Here is a 20,612-nt window from a genome sequence, read left to right on the forward strand (position 1 = left end):
GACATTGTGAGGGGAGTGGATACATTATACACAGAGGTGGGATACAGGCAGGTCATTGTGAGGGGAGTGGATACATTATACACAGGAGTGGGATACAGGCAGGACGGTGTCTCGGCAGCTGTGCCACTGGAGCAGCCGCAGGAGGTGGCAGGGATACAGGAGAGCGGCGGCCACGACTGCGCAGTCCCGCGTCCTTTGTCGTGCACCCGCCTTCAGAGGACGCGCTTTCTCTCTGCCCATCTGCCGGGATCCCCGCTCTCCTCCTCACTGAGCCGGGCCATACACGGTTGCAGCATCCGGTGAGGAGCAGCCGTGCAGACCGAGGACGCCGCACACCTCCGGGTCATGGAGCAGGGGGGCCGCTGGCCAAACACCTGAGCGGCTGTCTGCAGCTGCCTGAATAGACGCAGCGGAGGCCGGGAGCAGAGCGGGGCCTCTGCGTTACATGGAGGGAGAGCCCCGGCGCGGAGGAGGACCAGGAGCCCGCGTCCATCACTGAGGGATCAGCTGTCCGCACCCGCCATGCATCTGCACCAGGTGCTCACCGGAGCCGTGAACCCCGGGGATAACTGCTACTCTGTGGGCAGTGTCAGTGACGTCCCCTTCACGGTAAGGGATTCCGGAGCTGACAGGCTGCCCGCCCGCCCCTCGCCTGGGATTCCCCGGAGCCGGGCTCACCTGATAATCCGCAGCAATGAATGGGGGCGGCTGCAGGCCCGGGGTCTGGCTGTGCTCAGTCATGAGGAGAGGGGGAGGGCAGACATGATCGGATCTGCAGTGGTGACGAGCTGTGGGCACAGGGATGGAGCCCACACACCACCACTACCTGCAGGGGACCACTGGAGAGCTGCCCCATCACATGTGCACCAGGGTGGTCTCTGTGATGGGCACCGGACCATAAGTATGGGCCCAGGGGTGTAATCTGATGGCCGCACTGCCACAAGCCTCAGCTGCAGTTTGCCTCTGTATAATTTTGGCTTGGAGAACCCATCTGTATCTTGGGGCAGATGTGCCAGGGTTTATGTGGCTGCCCTTATATTCCCTAGCAATAACAGCTGACCACACGGGTTAGAGAAATCCCACCTTAGTTTTCTATGCCGGCTCATCTTCTAGAGACCCCACCACCAGTGGAGTGAGGCCATGTGCACACGCTGCGGATTCCATTGCGGAATTTTCCGCAGCGGTTTTGATAAATCCGCAGTGCAAAACCGCTGCGGTTTTTACTGCGGATTTATCGCGGTTTTTATTGCGGTTTCCGCTGCGGTTTTTCACCTGCAGTTTCCTATTGGAGCAGGTGAAAAACCGCTGCGGATTCCGCACAAAGAATTGATATGCTGTGGAAAATAAACCGCTGCGTTTCCGCGTTTTTTCTGCAGCATGTGCACTGCGGATTTCATTTCCCATAGCATTACATGGTACTGTAAATGCATGGGAAACCGCTGCGGATCCGCAGCAAAATCCGCAGCGTGTGCACATACCCTTAGAGCCCTTTAAAGGGATTTACCCATCTCATAAAGTGGCGACTTATCGCTGATATATGCCATCGTTATTGATGGTGGAGACCCTGGAACTTAAGCTTGTGTATTGCTATGTTCGTTGTACTTTTCTTTTTTTTTTTTTTTTAACTTCATGGTGGCTCTCGTCCATCCTGTAGTGCAAGGATCTGCAGCGAGGGCTCATTCTATTAAGTTGCAGTTCCCCTTATAGCCAGGTGGCAGAGGGGCGCCAATGTGCAGGCAAAAATTAGAAGGGGACACATTGCTTATACCAGCTCTGTTGCCTCTTCCTTGTCAGATCAGGATTCCCAGAGGCAACCCCTACCAGCCATGAAGCGCTGCTGCGCTGTATTTATCTTAGACGTGCCCTCACTTTGTGAGATGGGAAAATGACTGTAAGATAATTGGCAAGATGGTCACTTGCTGTCTGGATCGGGGATCTGCATCCATAACTGGGCATTTTTGGTGTATCGAAATGGCACCTGAGAGTACGGATCAGCAGGGCTATGCTTGAAATTGTGACATTATAGTAGCAGGGACGTAGATATAAGCGTTTTGTATTTGCACTCCATTATGGAAATACAGGCCATCGAAATTACTGGCTCCAAATCCGTTAAAGGGAACCTGTCACCCCCCCCCCCCCCCCCCCGGCGTTTGAAACTAAAAGAGCCACCGTGTGCAGCAGTAATGCTGCATTCTGACAAGGTGGCTCTCTTAGTTATTGGTGCTGTAACTGCAGAAATAATCAGTTTTGTAATTAGCCCCAAATACCTTTCTTCAGTCCAGGAGGCAGGCCTTTCCCCCCTGCTGCAGACGCCACACAGCCGTCACTCAAATCCTCTTGGCGCCGGGCGCCGCCTCAGGGCTGTTTTGAAATGAGCCGACGCCTGCGCTCTTTTCTCCTGCCTTGAGCAGGCGCAGTGAGTGCTGCCCGTCTGTCCTCATATGCAGTCTAGCTGACTGCGCCTGTGCAGCCGCCCTGCCTGTGAATCCCCGCCCTGCAGTGTCTTCTGATTTATTCACATTGCGGAGCTGGGATTCAAAGGCAGGGCGGCCGCACAGGCGCAGTCAGCTAGACTGCATATGAGGAAAGACGGGAGCGCTCACTGCGCCTGCCCAAGGCAGGAGAAAAGAGCGCAGGCGCCGGCTCATTTCAAAACAGCGCTGAGGAGGAGGCGGCGCCAAGAAGACTTAAGTGACGGCTGTGTGGCATCTGCAGCAGGGGGGGAAAGGCCTGCCTCCAGGACTGAAGAAAGGTATTTGGGGCTAATTACAAAACGGATTATTTCTACAGTTACAGCACCCAGAACTAAAAGAGCCACCTTGTCAGAATGCAGCATTACTGCTGCACAAGGTGGCTCTTTTAGTTTCAAACGCCTGGGGGGGGTGACAGGTTCCCTTTAAATTTTCTTATAATTCAACTGGGATTGTCACTTCTTTGTGCTCTGTGGGCGTGGACTTCCATCCCTCTATGACGCTGTCCAAGCACAAAGAGGCATCAGTATAGGGAGGAAAAAAGGAGATGCCCACAGTTCTAACTGAGATGAAACGCCCATAGAGCAGGTGTGAACTGTGACAGCACAAGACTGTCTGTCTCACGTGACCGCGCTGATAGTAATGCTTAGCCGTAGCAGGTCTGCCATCTCTTGCCATGCTAGTCCGATACTGCAGGCCGCCTCCTCTCCCTTTACTAACAGGAAGTGCTGGGACGGAGGAGTTGCCATGCGGTCACACTGGCAGGGATCTGACTTTCCCTATGGCGTTCCATCTTGGTCAGAATTGTGGGCGTCTACTTCCCCGCTATGACACTGTCTTATTGTGATTGGACAGTGTTATTGTGGAATGGAAGTCCACACCCACAGAGCTGAGTGATATGATGAGAAAATTAGCATAATTGGTGCTAGTTATTTTGGTTCCCTGTATCTCCACAGTGGAGAGGAGAAAAAACCTTTTAATGACATTCCTGTTACAGTGTGGAAGAATGGACCGTTTATAAGGTCACAATTTGTGAAAAGTCCTCTTTAAGCAGTCTGAGATGGGTGATCAGTTATACTCTATCCATGGGATAAGGCACAAGTAATGGTTGTTGGGAGTCCATCCACAAGGAACCTCGGTGAGCCCGAGAACAGGGCAGTGCAGAGTCGGTCTTGAATGTGGATGAAGGTTCCCATGTTTGACCTTTAGTGCCATTCATTGTCTATAGAGCTGCTGGAAACAAGACACCTCTCCATTACTAATCCTATAGTTACATGTTAATAAAGACTCAGCCAGAATAAAATCATTTATTTTGTAAAAAATTACACAGACTCCTTTAATATTCTAAATTAAACCATACCTACTGCAACACCTAATTCCCTGAAGCCCTCAATCTCCTGTAATAAAAGTAAAATAAAAAACCAACGATATACCATACCTGTCTGTCGTTGTGTCCCTCACTGTTATCAATGTCTGGGGGCTAACCAGTTTTCAACCTGGATGGTGCCAAGATGCTACTGTCCCGGCTGAAAACCACTGGTGAATGAGCTGCTGAGAGTGCAGCATCATTCATCGGCGGTGACATCATCACGGCCGGTCTGAACTGAGGTTACCTCTGGACTGTGGGAAAAAGCAAGTGATGATGTCACGGCTGGTGACTGATGCTGCACTCTCAGCAGCTCATTCCCCAGTGGTTTTCTGCCGGGACGGTCGCATCTTGGCACCTTCCAGGTTGAAAGCTATTTAGCCCCTAGACATGGATTACACAACGACGGACAGGTATGGTATATTGTTGTTTTTTTATTTTACTTTCATTACAGGAGATCGAGGGTGTCGGGGAATTAGGTGTTGCAGTAAGTATCGTTTAATTTAGATTATTAAAGGGGTCTGTGTAGTTTTTTCAAATAAAGGATTTTATTCTGGCCGTGTCTTTATTTAACATACCGTAACAATAGGATTAGTAATGGATTGGTGTCTTATAGACACCGCTCCATTACTAAGCCGTGGGCTTGATGTCACCTGACATTACAGCACCGTGGAATTAATGGTGCTATATAAATAATAATTACAGAAGTGACATCAACCCCAAAAATATGAACCCCACTTGCTACTGCTACAGGGCAAGTGGGAAGAGCCACTAATAGATGCACCATTTCTGGGCAGCTGTGAGCTGCTGTTTTTAGGCTGGGGGGCCTATATCAAAGTCCCTTTACCAGCCTGAGAATAGCAGCCCCCAGCTATCTGCTATAGCAAGGCTGGTTGTCAAAAATGGGGGGGACCCACGCCGTTTTTTTTAAATTATTGAAATAATTTAAAAAAACAGCGTGGGGACCCTCTATTCTTGATAACAAACCTTGCAGAAGCTGACAGCTGAGGGTTGCAGCCCACAGCTGTGAGTTTTACCTGGTTGGTTCAAGAAAATAGGGGGAATCCACGTCAGGTTTTTATTAATTTATTTAGATTGCTGGCAGTGGCTGTGGAATACCCCAATCATCTGCTAGTGCTGTCACTGTTATTAGGGTTAGCAAGTGTCGGATGATGGGGGTAACAGTCCCTAAAGCTCCCATCTGCTGTCATCGTTCGGACTTTAAGATAGCTCTCATTATTCTCCTCTGCTCGTGCCAATCGCCAGCAGAGCAGGGGAGAATGATGAGAGCCGGCTTCAGCACCAGCTTCCGGGGAACAGTGCTTACTGTAGCGCTTCTTCTCCACGGTTGCCACACGTGTTAATAAATTAATAATCTTTATTTTTATATAGCGCTAATATATTTCGCAGCGCTTTACAATTTGCACACATTATCATCACTGTTCCCGATGGGGCTCACAATCTAAATTCCCTATCAGTATGTCTTTGGAATGTGGGAGGAAACCGGAGTACCTGGAGGAAACCCACGCAAACATGGAGAGAGCAGAACATACAAACTCTTTGCAGATGTTGTCCTTGGTGGGGTTTGAACCCAGGACTCCAGCGCTGCAAGGCTGCAGTGCTAACCACTGTGCCACCGTGCTGCCCATATTACACACACGGACACGGATATCTCCAGTACCATTTTTTCCAGTACTGGAAATATCAGGACGTGTGAAACCGGCCTGAAAGAGATTATCACCTTACAGTCAGGGAGACTGAAGAGTGATTTCCATCATCATAAACATATCACAGGAACTGTCAAGTCATCATAAGTAACTGTGATAGGAGTTTGTCTCCTTTTGTGGAGAACTTTAGTGAGATGGTGACTCCCTTCAGAGAGCATAAGTCCATGTAATTCCCAAGGGGATCACCATGATACCACATAACCTGATCTAGAAGGGATCACTGCATTTTCATATGTAAAGGAACAACTAACTTGGGTAAAAGTGATTGAAGTGGCAGACAATATGATCAGTGATAACAAAAATTCCCTATTAAATGTCACCTGCTTAACCCAGCAGGAAGTATGGCAGCGTCTAAAAATCACTAAAATTGACAAATCTCCGGGCATGGGATACACCCCCGAGTACTGCAGGAATTAAGTACAGTCATTGATAGACCATTATTTTTAATCTTCAAAGATTCCATAATAACAGGGTCTGTACCATAGGACTGGCATATAGCAAATATGGTGCCAATATTTAAAAAGGGGACAAAAACTGAACTCGGAAATTATACGCCAGTAAGTTTAACCTCTTCTGTGGGTAAAATCCTTGAGGGCATTCTAAGGGATGCTATACTGGAGTATCTGAAGAGGAATAACCTCATGACCCAATATCAACATGGGTTTACTAGGGACTGTTCCTGTCAGACTAATTTGATCAATTTCTATGAAGAGGTAAGTTCCGGACTGGACCAAGGGAACCCAGTGGACATAGTGTATATGGACTTTTCAAAAGCTTTTGATACGGTGCCACACAAAAGGTTGATACATAAAATGAGAGTAATGGGGATAGGGGAAAATATGTGTAAGTGGGTTGAGAGCTGGCTCAGGTATAGGAAACAAAGGGTGGTTATTAATGGAGCACACTCGGACTGGGTCGCGGTTAGCAGTGGGGTACCACAGGGGTCAGTATTGGGCCCTCTTTAACATATTTATTAATCTTGTACGGGGCATACAGAGTAGAATTTCAATATTTGCAGATGACACTAAACTCTGCAGGGTAATTAATACAGAGGAGGACCATTTTATATTATAGGATGATTTATGTAAACTAGAAGCTTGGGCTGGTAAATGGCAAATGAGCTTTAATGGGGATAAATGTAAGGTCATGCACTTGGGTAGAAGTAATAAGATGTATAACTATGTGCGTAATTCTAAAATTCTGGGCAAAACCATCAATTAAAAAGACCTGGGTGTATGGGTGGACGACAAACTCATATTCAGTGGCCAGTGTCAGGCAGCTGCTACAAAGGCAAATAAAATAATGGGATGCATTAAAAGAGGCATAGATGCTCATGAGGAGAACATAATTTTACCTCTAAACAAGTAATTAGTTCGACCACACTTAGAATATTGTGCACAGTTCTGGTCTCCGGTGTATAAGAAAGACATAGCTGAACTAGAGCGGGTGCAGAGAAGAGCGACCAAGGTTATTAGAGGACTGGGGGGTCTGCAATACCAAGATAGGTTATTACACTTGGGGTTATTTAGTTTGGAAAAACGAAGGCTAAGGGGTGATCTTATTTTAATGTATAAATATATGAGGGGACAGTACAAAGACCTTTCTGATGATCTTTTTAATCATAGACCTGAGACGGCGACAAGGGGGCATCCTCTACGTCTGGAGGAAAGAAGGATTAAGCATAATAACAGATGCGGATTCTTTACTGTTAGAGCAGTGAGACTATGGAACTCTCTCCCGTATGATGTTGTAATGAGTGATTCATTACTTAAATTTAAGAGGGGACTGGATGCCTTTCTTGAAAAGTATAATGTTACAGGTTATATATACTAGATTCCTTGATAGGGCGTTGATCCAGGGAACTAGTCTGATTGCCGTATGTGGAGTTGGGAAGGAATTTTTTTCCCCAATGTGAAGCTTACTCTTGCCACATGGGTTTTTTTTGCCTTCCTCTGGATCAACATGTTAGGGAATGTTAGGTTAGGCTATGGGTTGAACTAGATGGACTTAAGTCTTCCTTCAACCTTAATAACTATGTAGAATAGTGTTAGAACCCATTGGACTGCTACTTTAAAGGGAATCTTACACCTCATTTTGGCCCTATAAACTGCGGCCACCGCCATTAGGGGCTTATCTGCAACATTCTGTAATGCTGTAGATAAGCCCCTGATGTAACCTGAAAGATGAGAAAAACAAGTTGGATTATACTCACCCAGGGGCGGTCCGGGTCTGATGGGAGTCGCAGGTCCGTGTGCGGGGCCTCCCATCTTCATACGATGTCGTCCTCTTAGGCTTCTCTCGCGGCTCCTGCTTAGGCGTAATTCTGTACTAAGTACTGTAGTGCGCAGGCGCCGGGAAAGGTTAGAGAGGCCCGGCGCCTGCGCACTGCAGTACTTTACGCTGCCCTCAACAGGGCAAATCAGCAACCAAAAAAGACAGTGTATGCAGACAAAATTGGGATCACCACACTGAATCCAAGTTCAAACAAATAACATCTTTATTTAGGAAAACATCACACAAAGACATAAAAACATGCTTAAAAACACCCCCTAAAAAATGTGACCTGGGGTAACGGGTCCATACAAGTAGTAAATGAATGTTATAACATAACACATAGCCTTAAACAACCAATATATAGATCATAAAAACCATAGTGACCAGCATGTGGGCGTTATATGGTGCTATATAATACCACAGACCAAATGGTGCACCCTCAATGTTCTGTGTCCCACAGCAAGAAATCCAAAAATAGGGTGGCACATAGTGCACCTAGAGGCATACTGAACACAGCATGGATAACCAAACCCTAGAGTTCAGGTCCCCTGTATGTTCTATCAACTCACCCTGCCTAGCACCCGGGTGGTAAAAGGGCTCCTAGCAGCGCTGGTTATGTAGATTTATGACAGGCTATGTCATAGTTGTGACCCACGCGTATCGACGCCCGCAGTGTCTTCCTCAAGGTCAGTAACAGGGCAAATCAGTACGCCTGCATAGGAGCCGCAACAGAAGCAAGGAGGATGACGACATCGTATGAAGATGTGAGGCGCCGGACTGGACCTGCGTCGCCCATCGGACCCGAACCGGGACCTCCCCTGGGTGAGTATAATCTAACTTGTTTTTCTTATCTTTCAGGTTACATCAGGGGCTTATCTACAGCATTACAGAATGTTGCAGATAAGCCTCTGATGGCGGTGGCCACAGTTTATAGGGCCAAAATGAGGTGATAGATTCCCTTTAGGGTGCACATTTTACAGCTCTACTCGTCTGATGTTCTTCACGCACCATACAAGGTATATGAGCTATAGAGGGGGATGTTCTGCAGGCATCATACAAGGTATATGAGGTATAGAGGGGGATGTTCTGCAGGCACCATACAAGGTATATGAGCTATAGAGGAGGATGTTCTGCAGGCACCATACAAGGTATATGAGCTATAGAGGGTTATGTTCTCAGGCACCATACAAGGTATATGAGCTATAGAGGAGGATGTTCTCAGGCACCATACAAGGTATATGAGCTATAGAGGAGGATGTTCTCAGGCACCATACAAGGTATATGAGCTATAGAGGGGGATGTTCTCAGGCACCATACAAGGTATATGAGTTATAGAGGAGGATGTTCTCAGGCACCATACAAGGTATATGAGCTATAGAGGAGGATGTTCTGCAGGCACCATACAAGGTATATGAGCTATAGAGGAGGATGTTCTCAGGCACCATACAAGGTATATGAGCTATAGAGGAGGATGTTCTGCAGGCACCATACAAGGTATATGAGCTATAGAGGGGGATGTTCTCAGGCACCATACAAGGTATATGAGGAGGATGTTCTCAGGCACCATACAAGGTATATGAGCTATAGAGGAGGATGTTCTGCAGGCACCATACAAGGTATATGAGCTATAGAGGGGGATGTTCTCAGGCACCATACAAGGTATATGAGCTATAGAGGGTGATGTTCTCAGGCACCATACAAGGTATATGAGCTATATAGGGGGATGTTCTCAGGCACCATACAAGGTATATGAGTTATAGATGGGGATGTTCTCAGGCACCATACAAGGTATATGAGCTATAGAGGAGGATGTTCTGCAGGCACCATACAAGGTATATGAGCTATAGAGGGGGATGTTCTCAGGCACCATACAAGGTATATGAGTTATAGAGGAGGATGTTCTCAGGCACCATACAAGGTATATGAGCTATAGAGGAGGATGTTCTGCAGGCACCATACAAGGTATATGAGCTATAGAGGAGGATGTTCTCAGGCACCATACAAGGTATATGAGCTATAGAGGAGGATGTTCTGCAGGCACCATACAAGGTATATGAGCTATAGAGGGGGATGTTCTCAGGCACCATACAAGGTATATGAGGAGGATGTTCTCAGGCACCATACAAGGTATATGAGCTATAGAGGAGGATGTTCTGCAGGCACCATACAAGGTATATGAGCTATAGAGGGGGATGTTCTCAGGCACCATACAAGGTATATGAGTTATAGATGGGGATGTTCTCAGGCACCATACAAGGTATATGAGCTATAGAGGAGGATGTTCTCAGGCACCATACAAGGTATATGAGCTATAGAGGGGGATGTTCTGCAGGCACCATACAAGGTATATGAGCTATAGAGGGTTATGTTCTCAGGCACCATACAAGGTATATGAGCTATAGAGGAGGATGTTCTCAGGCACCATACAAGGTGTATGAGCTATAGAGGAGGATGTTCTCAGGCACCATACAAGGTATATAAGCTATAGAGGAGGATGTTCTGCAGGCACCATACAAGGTATATGAGCTATAGAGGAGGATGTTCTCAGGCACCATACAAGGTATATGAGCTATAGAGGGGGATGTTCTCAGGCACCATACAAGGTATATGAGTTATAGAGGGTGATGTTCTCAGGCACCATACAAGGTATATGAGCTATAGAGGAGGATGTTCTGCAGGCACCATACAAGGTATATGAGCTATAGAGGAGGATGTTCTCAGGCACCATACAAGGTATATGAGCTATAGAGGAGGATGTTCTGCAGGCACCATACAAGGTATATGAGCTATAGAGGGGGATGTTCTCAGGCACCATACAAGGTATATGAGGAGGATGTTCTCAGGCACCATACAAGGTATATGAGCTATAGAGGAGGATGTTCTGCAGGCACCATACAAGGTATATGAGCTATAGAGGGGGATGTTCTCAGGCACCATACAAGGTATATGAGTTATAGATGGGGATGTTCTCAGGCACCATACAAGGTATATGAGCTATAGAGGGGGATGTTCTCAGGCACCATACAAGGTATATGAGCTATAGAGGGTGATGTTCTCAGGCACCATACAAGGTATATGAGCTATATAGGGGGATGTTCTCAGGCACCATACAAGGTATATGAGTTATAGATGGGGATGTTCTCAGGCACCATACAAGGTATATGAGCTATAGAGGGGGATGTTCTGCAGGCACCATACAAGGTATATGAGCTATAGAGGGTTATGTTCTCAGGCACCATACAAGGTATATGAGCTATAGAGGAGGATGTTCTCAGGCACCATACAAGGTATATGAGCTATAGAGGAGGATGTTCTCAGGCACCATACAAGGTATATGAGCTATAGAGGGGGATGTTCTCAGGCACGATACAAGGTATATGAGTTATAGAGGAGGATGTTCTCAGGCACCATACAAGGTATATGAGCTATAGAGGAGGATGTTCTGCAGGCACCATACAAGGTATATGAGCTATAGAGGAGGATGTTCTCAGGCACCATACAAGGTATATGAGCTATAGAGGAGGATGTTCTGCAGGCACCATACAAGGTATATGAGCTATATAGGGGGATGTTCTCAGGCACCATACAAGGTATATGAGGAGGATGTTCTCAGGCACCATACAAGGTATATGAGCTATAGAGGAGGATGTTCTGCAGGCACCATACAAGGTATATGAGCTATAGAGGGGGATGTTCTCAGGCACCATACAAGGTATATGAGTTATAGATGGGGATGTTCTCAGGCACCATACAAGGTATATGAGCTATAGAGGGGGATGTTCTCAGGCACCATACAAGGTATATGAGCTATAGAGGGTGATGTTCTCAGGCACCATACAAGGTATATGAGCTATAGAGGGGGATGTTCTCAGGCACCATACAAGGTATATGAGCTATAGAGGGGGATGTTCTCAGGCACCATACAAGGTATATGAGCTATAGAGGGGGATGTTCTCAGGCACCATACAAGGTATATGAGCTATAGAGGGTGATGTTCTCAGGCACCATACAAGGTATATGAGGTATAGAGGGGGATGTTCTGCAGGCACCATACAAGGTATATGAGGTATAGAGGGGGATGTTCTGCAGGCACCGTACAAGGTATATGAGCTACAGAGGAAAATGCAGTAACAGAAATCTGTCATTTCAGTACATCTACAGCCTGCTGTGCAGTAATGTTGCCTTGGTCATGATGATTATCTCTCCATGTAGCATGTCCTATAGATTTGAGTATTCAAATTCCATTTGAAGAAAGCAGAATTATTATGCATGTGCTTTGTCCTGCATGTAATCTATTCTTGACCAGATACAGCATATCAATTGTGGGGAAAAGATATTATAAGTTGTCCTGTGAATTGGAGAATAACCTGCTGACCGCAGACATTCTGTGCAGTGACAGTGGGTGGGAGATGAATGGCACAGCTTGTCCTTGTGTCTATATGTGTTTGGATCGGATCACATCATGGTATCTGGGTAATAGTGTATGTTCTCGCAGCTCAGCCTGTATGCTACCTTAGAGCTGGCCAGACACCCTGTCACACTGTTTGACACATTTGTGCTGTATTCTTGGATGTTATTTAACTTTTAAATGACGCAGAATTGTGTAATACCTGTTATTTTATGAATGGAAGAAACATGGCAGCGCTCATTCATAACTTGGATGGTTGTCATGGTCATCAGATCTCCATCTGGACAATTGTCACAGGCCTGGTCCAGATGGAGACTGGGGAGCTACCAGATCCCCACTGCTTGGTCATTTAGTAACAGATGCTAAAGATGGCAATCCCTTCTGGGATACCCGTTGTAGAGGTTGCGCAGTGTAAGCATTGGTACCTAGCACTTCTGACCATCGGAGGTGTTGGAATACTGCACAATTGTGTGGTATGATCACTTGTCCTATCTACCGAAACTATTTGGAATCGCAACATAGGGTGAAACATAATTGACTATCCTTCATGTCACTTTGAATTAATTTGAATATTTAGTGGATGATTTAATAAGCTAAATTCACCCGAATTCTGACGCCATGTACTCTAAAAACCGGCATACCTGCCGTCTGCTATACGTTTTTTATGCTTCTCACTATACTGTTTTGAAATGGTTCTAGAAGAAGAAAAAAACAACGAGCCTTGCCTAGAGGAGTCTTAATGGGAACCTGACAGCTGAGGCATATGCTGCCCGTGGCTCAGACAGTGGCTGCAGGATTTCCGCCATATGTGTTTCACACTGAAACGTTGCGGCGTTGCAGAGAAAAGCACAAGCCGTACAAGTGAGTAGTCACACAGGCGGGTCCCGAGCGTCTTCTCCCATCCCGCTGCCAGCAAATGACGGGTCCCTCCCTGTGTGCATATATAGGGAGAAAAAACAGTCTCCTGTGCGGCTTGGTTCCCAATAGCCTTTAAACCAGACCGTTTCAGAGCTAAACATATACAGTTGTGCTCAAAAGTTTACATACCCCGGCAGATTTTTTTGCTTTGTTGGCCTTTTTTCGGAGAATATGAATGATCACACCAAAACTTTTCCTCTACTCACGGTTAGTGGTTGGGTGAAGCCATTTATTGTCAAACTACTGTGTTTTCTTTTTTTAACCCCTTAACCCCCGGAGCTTTTTTCAGTTTTGCGTTTTCGGTTTTCGCTCCCCTCCTTCCCAGAGCCATAACTTTTTTTTTATTTTTCTGTCAATATAGCCATGTGAGGGCTTATTTTTTGCGGGACAAGTTTGAATGACATCATTGGTTTTACCATGTCGTGTACTAGAAAATGGGAGAAAAAAATTCCAAGTGCGGTGAAATTGCAAAAAAAAAGTGCAATCCCACACTTGTTTTTTTTTTTTTTTTGGCTTTTTTGCTAGGTTCACTAAATGCTATAACTGACCTGCCATTATGATTCTCCAGGTCATTGAGTTCACAGACACCAAATATGTCTAGGTTATTTTTTATCTAATTGGTGAAAAAAAATCCAAACTTTGCTAAAAAAAAAAAAGCAATTTTCCGATATCCGTAGCGTCTCCATTTTTCGTGATCTGGGGTTGGGTGAGGGCTTATTTTTTGTGCGCCGAATTGATGTTTTTAATGATACCATTTTGGTGCAGACACGTTCTTTTGATCACCTGTTATAGCATTTTAATACAATGTTGTGGCGACCAAAAAAAGTGTAATTCTGGCATTTTGAATTTTTTTCTCGCTACGCCGTTTAGAGATTGGGTTAATCCTTTTTTTTTCTTTATTGATCGGGCGATCCTGAATGCAGCGATACCAAATATGTGTGTTTGATTTTTTTATTTTATTTTGAATGGGGGGAAAGGGGGATAATTTGAACTTTTATTTTTTTTCAAAAAAAATAGAGTCTGGTGGATCGGTATTCCACCCGCTGCTGTGGTGGGCACATATCAGCTGTACAAAACAGCTGATATGTCCCAGCTTTGATGTGGGCTCACCGCCGGAGCCCACATCAAAGCAGGGGATCTGCCATCAGACGTACTATTCCGTCAGATGGCAGAAAGGGGTTAAATTATAATGACAACCCAAAATAACCAAATGACCCTGATCAAAAGTTCACATACCCGGGTGATTTTGGTCTGATAACATGCACAGAAGTTGACACATGGGTTTGAATGGCTACTAATGGTAACATCCTCACCTGCGACCTGCTTGCTTGTGATCACTGTGTGTATAAAAGCTGAGTGAGTTTCTTATTGAGGAAACAATATAAAAGTGTTTAAATGATACATTGAATGCTGGGAAAAAAAACTATAAAAGGTGATCAATAGGTTGTATGTTCCCCAAATTGATATCAATGAAAATTACAGCATGGTTGTTGTGGGTTTTTCTTTGCATCCTGAAGAATTTTCCCGGGAGTTGTGGACGACATTTTTGTTGGTCTACCTGACCGTGGTTTTGTTTTTAGAGCCCCTGTTTTTCCATTTGTTAATCATAGTTTGAACGCTGCTGACTGGCATTATCAATTCCTTAGATATCTTTTTGTATCCCTTTCCTGTTTTATACAGTTCAACTACCTTTTCCCGTAGATCCATTGACAATTCTTTTGCTTTCCCCATGACGCACAATCCAGAAACATCAGTGGCTGGATGAAAGATGAGTCTGTCTGGATCCCTAATTACAACAACATTTTGACACATTTAGATGGACCATCATTGAGCTCCAGTCAGTTAAATATAAGTCGATTGGCGCTCGGTTATGGGACCGTTCCACCCAGGCTGACAAAAAGCATACGGGGAAGAACAATGTGATCATTCCGTCTCCCTTACAGAATCATGATTGTTGTCACATATATAATCTGGTCAACCGAGAAACAAGCGTTTTGCTCATCTGTTAGATGACCGGCGACTTGCTTTACACCTGCCGATAATCTGGAATGTTTATTCACAGATTGTTGCCTAATCTGAATGGGTCTTAATCGTCCCGGCTATTTCATGACCAGAGAACACATGTAAGTTAACCTGAATTTAGATGTGGTCATAACTCAGGAGAGGAGCAAAGAAACGATTTACAAGCTCTCCTGTCAGAACAACTCACTGACATATTCTCTGTTAACTCATTCTTCAGTCAGCAGTGTGCAGAGAGCAACAGATCCTGCAACATTTGTAACAAAACCCAACTGCAAACATAGAAGTAAGCCCAATCCAACTAAGGGTGCTTTCACACTAGCATCGTACGACGCACGTCACAATGCGTCGTTTTGGAGAAAAAACGCATCCTGCAAAATTGCCTGCAGGATGCGTTTTTTTCTCCATACACTTGCATTAGCGACGGATTGCCACACGTTGCATCCGTCGTGCGACGGATGCGTCGTGTTGTGGCGGACTGTCGGCACAAAAAAAGTTACATGTAACTTTTTTTGTGCGTCGTGTCCGCCATTTCCGACCGGAACTCCGCCCCCGCCTCCCCGGACATCACAATGGGGCAGCGGATGCGTTGTAAAACTGCATCCGCTGCCCCCGTTGTGTTTTTTTTTCACAGTATGCGTCGGTATGTCGGCACGTCGCATTGCGACGTGTGTCGTACGACGCTAGTGTGAAAGTAGCCTAACTGGCCAGTACTGCCCAAATCAGCAGGTTCAAACAACATCTTCTCCAATGTTGACTATTGTGTATGGGGGCTTGAGTTGTGTTGGCGGGAAGGACCGGCCGTGCATGGGTGGTCGCTCTCTATTAACATGAATGAGGAATTAAAGGGAACCTGTCACCCCCCCCCCCCCCCCCCCAGTCGTTTCAAACTAAAAGAGCCACCTTGTGCAGCAGTAATGCTGCATTCTGACAAGGTGGCTCTTTTAGTTCTGGGTGCTGTAACTTGAGAAATAATCAGTTTTATAATTTGTCTGAAGTACCTGGTCCTCAGTCAAGTGGGCCGGCGTTTCCCCCCTGCTTCTTTTCCCCTGCCTGGTGCAGGCGCAGTGAGCGCTGGCCGTCTTTCCTCATATGCAGCCCAGCTGACTGCGCCTGCGCGGCCGCCCTGCCTGTGATTCCCAGCCCCGCAATGTGAATAAATCATAAGTCACTGCGGGGCTGGGATTCACACGCAGGGCGGCCGCGCAGGCGCAGTCAGCTGGGCTGCATATGAGGAAAGACTCACTGCGCCTGCACCAGGCAGGGGAAAAGAGCGCAGGCGCCGGCTACTTTTGAAAACAGCGGTGAGGAGGAGGCGGCGCCCGGCGCCAAGAAGATGTGAGTGACAGCAGTGTGCTGTCTGAAGCAGGGGGGAAACGCCGGCCCACTTGACTGAGGACCAGGTACTTCAGACAAATTATAAAACTGATTATTTCTCAAGTTACAGCACCCAGAACTAAAAGAGCCACCTTGTCAGAATGCAGCATTACTGCTGCACAAGGTGGCTCTTTTAGTTTGAAACGACCGGGGGGGGGGGTGACAGGTTCCCTTTAAGAATGCTGCCAAATCAAAGCATTTTGCCCAAATGAGTGTGGGACTTCTATTCATCTGCATGGTTTGAGCTGACAGTTTGGGTTTCTTGCCAGAAAGATATTTTTAGCATGGAAAGTGCTCAGGAGTGTTACATGGATTCGCCGCTCACATCCTTAATTACAGCTGGAGTGCGAAATGTTTCCTTTGATGCAGCCTGAAATCCTGGTTCTGTCTGCAGTCGGTGTATGAAGACTTAGATTACTGTTAGATGGCTTTATTATCTGATACTGGGGAACCCGTAATGTTTCATTCCTTTGAGCTATTGAGCAGTGATCTGATGAATGAAGGCCACTGACTCACATTTACTTCACCAGTTTCATCAGATTTTTGCATAAACTGTGCCAAAAAGTCATAAATTAAGACGTGCCAAATTTGAAAAGGGAGCAACAAGGTCACTAAGGGGTATTTACCGATAATTCTTTTTTTGGCTATTAGATGGTCCCTAATGCAACAAAGGTATTTAGCGTTACTCTCCTTTTTAACCCCTTAAGCCCCAAAGGTGGTTTGCACGTTAATGACCGGGCCAATTTTTACAATTCTGACCACTGTCCCTTTATAAGGTTATAACTCTGGAACGCTTCAACAGATCTTGGCGATTCTGACAGTGTTTTCTCGTGACATATTGTACTTCATGATAGTGGTAAAATTTCTTCGATATAACTTGGGTTTATTTGTGAAAAAAATGGAAATTTGGCGAAAATTTCACAATTTTCCAACTTTGAATTTTTATGCCCTTAAATCACAGGGATATGTCACACAAAATACTTATTAGGTAACATTTCCCACATGTCTACTTTACATCAGCACAATTTAGGAACCAAAATTTTTTTTTGTTAGGGAGTTATAAGGGTTAAAAGTTGACCAGCAATTTCTCATTTTTACAACACCATTTTTTTTTAGGGACCACATCTCATTTGAAGTCATTTTGAGGGGTCTATATGATAGAAAATACCCAAGTGTGACACCATTCTAAAAACTGCACCCCTCAAGGTGCTCAAAACCACATTCAAGAAGTTTATTAACCCTTCAGGTGTTTCACAGGAATTTTTGGAATGTTTAAATAAAAATGAACATTTAACTTTTTTTTTTACACAAAATTTATTTCAGCTCCAATTTGTTTTATTTTACCAAGGTTAACAGGAGAAAATGGACCCCAAAATTTGTGCTGAGTACGCTGATACCCCATATGTGGGAGTAAACCACTGTTTGGGCGCATGACAGAGCTCAGAAGGAAAGGAGCGCCGTTTGACTTTTCAATGCAAAATTGACTGGAATTGAGATGGGACGCCATGTTGCGTTTGGAGAGCCCCTGATGTGCCTAAACAGTAGAAACCCCCCACAAGTGACACCATTTTGGAAAGTAGACCCCCTAAGGAACTTATCTAGATGTGTTTTGACAGCTTTGAACCCCCAAGTGTTTCACTACAGTTTATAACGCAGAGCCGTGAAAATAAAAATTAATTTTTTTCCCACAAAAATGTTTTTTTAGCCCCCAAAATTTTTATTTTCCCAATGTTAACAAGAGAAATTGGACCCCAATAGTTGTTGTCCAATTTGTCCTGAGTATGCTGATACCCCATATGTTGGGGTAAACCCCTGTTAGGCTATGTTCACACTTTGCGGTTTTTGCTGCGGATCCGCAGCGGATTTGCAGCTGCGGATCCGCAGCAGTTTTCCATGCAGGGTACAGTACAATGTTACCCTATGGAAAACAAAAACTGCGCGGATTTTCTGCGGAAAAAAAGAAGTAGCATGTCAATTCTTTCTGCGGATTCCGCAGCGGTTTTCCACCTGCACCAATAGGAAAGTGCAGCTGGAAACCCGCAGTGGAATCCGCAGTTGAAACCGCACAAAAAACCGCAGTGAAAACCACCGCGGTTTTGCACTGCGGTTTTTCCAAATCCGCAGCTGAAAAATCCGCAGCAAAAAAAGGAACGTGTGAACAAGCCCTTTTGGTGCACGGGAGAGCTCGGAAGGGAAGGAGCACTGTTTTACTTTTTCAACGCAGAATTGGCTGGAATTGAGATCGGACGCCATGTCGCGTTTGGAGAGCCCCTGATGTGCCTGAACAGTGAAAACCCCCAATTCTAACTGAAACCCTATCCCAAACACACCCCTAACCCTAATCCCAACCATAACCGTAACCACACCCCTAACCCTTATCCCAACCGTAAATGTAATCCAAACTCTAACTTTAGCCCCAACCCTAACTGCAGGCCCCGACCCTAACTGCAGGCCCAACCCTAGCCCTAACTCTAGCACCAACCCTAACCCCAGCCCTAACCCTAATCGGAAAATGGAAATAAATACATTTTTTTAATTTTTTTATGTTTCCCTAACTAAGGGGGTGATGAAGGGGGGTTTGATTTACTTTTATAGCGGGTTTTTAGCGGATTTTTATGATTGGCAGCTGTCACACACTAAAAGACACTTTTTATTGCAAAAAATATTTTTTGCGGTACCACATTTTGAGACCTATAATTTTTCCATATTTTGGTCCACAGAGTCATGTGAGGTCTTGTTTTTGGCGGGACGAGTTGACGTTTTTATTGGTAACATTTTCGGGCATGTGACATTTTTGATCGCTTTTTATTCTGATTTTTGTGAGGCAGAATGACCAAAAACCAGCTATTCATGAATTTCTTTTGGGGGGAGGGGGAGTTTATACCGTTCCATGTTTGGTAAAATGGATAAAGCAGTTTTATTCTTCGGGTCAGTACGATTACAGCGATACCTCATTTACATTACATAATTTTTTTATGTTTTGGCACTTTAATACGATAAAAACTATTTAATAGAAAAAATAATTATTTTTGCATAGCTTTATTCTGAGGACTATACCTTTTTTATTTTTTTGCTGATGATGCTGTATGGCGGCTCAGTTTTTGAGGGACAATATGACGTTTTCAGCGGTACCATGGTTAGCGATTAAATCTGACAAACGCGATCCAATTAAAAATCAGATTGCATTCATACCAATTTAATCCTATGCTACTGTTCTCAATGGCTTTTTTTTTTCCTGCTCCGATCAGACAGGGAAAATAGTGGAGCTTGCTGCGCTTGCACGCCACATTCAGATTGCACGCACCCATATAAGTCTGCATGAGTGCAGTGCGATTCCTGCCAGCAGCAGAGGAGAAGGAGAAGTCTCCTCCGCACCTGTGCAGTGATTCATGCGAGCGGAGCGCAGAGCAAGGACCCTCGGTTCACACTCACAGCACAGTGTCATTAGCCTAACTCATCCTATGCTCTCACATCGGATGTGATACAGGCTGCTGTAGCCCGGAGTCTCTAAGGTCGCTATTTGTCCGTAAACTACCATGGCAAACATCAGGACCGCACAGTCATTAACTCAGGGTGCCTAAGGGGTTAAAGAGGGAGCCCCCCCCACACTGTTAACCATTTATATGCCATAGTCATTATTGACAGCAGCATCTGAGGGGTTAAACAGATATGGATGGTGCCAACATTGATCATGGCTGATGCAGCAAGTTGTCAGCTCTAGTGTACAGCCGGCAGCTGCTGGATTGTCACCTGTATGGGGAGGCTAGTCGCTTATGTCTCAGGTCAGTAAAAATATGTATTGACGGTCACTAAGGGGTTAAGCAGCTTCGAGTAGTCAACTGGAAAGGCTTCCCGTGAGCAGATATTCCTTGTCATGAATTAATTTATGGAATCTGCTGATATTTAAAGTGTTTGCAACTATCAGGTGTGTTTTACAGAGGCAGTGTTGGTATACAGATTCATACAGTGCTGAACCATATTCCACAATGTTCTAAACCAGAAGTGAAGAGAATCCTCAGTCCATTGTTATCTTAAGACATGTCATTAAGTAT

General features: G+C 45.3%; 1 protein-coding gene across 2 annotated transcripts in view; it reads left to right on the forward strand.

Moving 5' to 3' along the window:
- The first annotated feature begins 214 nt into the window (after window positions 1–214).
- The window catches only part of DMXL2 (Dmx like 2), a 174,319-nt gene continuing 153,921 nt past the window's right edge, over window positions 215–20,612 (forward strand). For both annotated transcript variants that reach the window (XM_077263739.1, XM_077263740.1), the window contains exon 1: window positions 215–609. In XM_077263739.1, the coding sequence (XP_077119854.1) occupies window positions 523–609 (87 nt within the window). In that variant the 5' untranslated portion in view covers window positions 215–522. The remainder of the gene's footprint in view (window positions 610–20,612) is intronic.

This window comes from Ranitomeya variabilis, chromosome 5, assembly GCF_051348905.1.
Source record: "Ranitomeya variabilis isolate aRanVar5 chromosome 5, aRanVar5.hap1, whole genome shotgun sequence".
NCBI lineage: Eukaryota > Metazoa > Chordata > Amphibia > Anura > Dendrobatidae > Ranitomeya > Ranitomeya variabilis.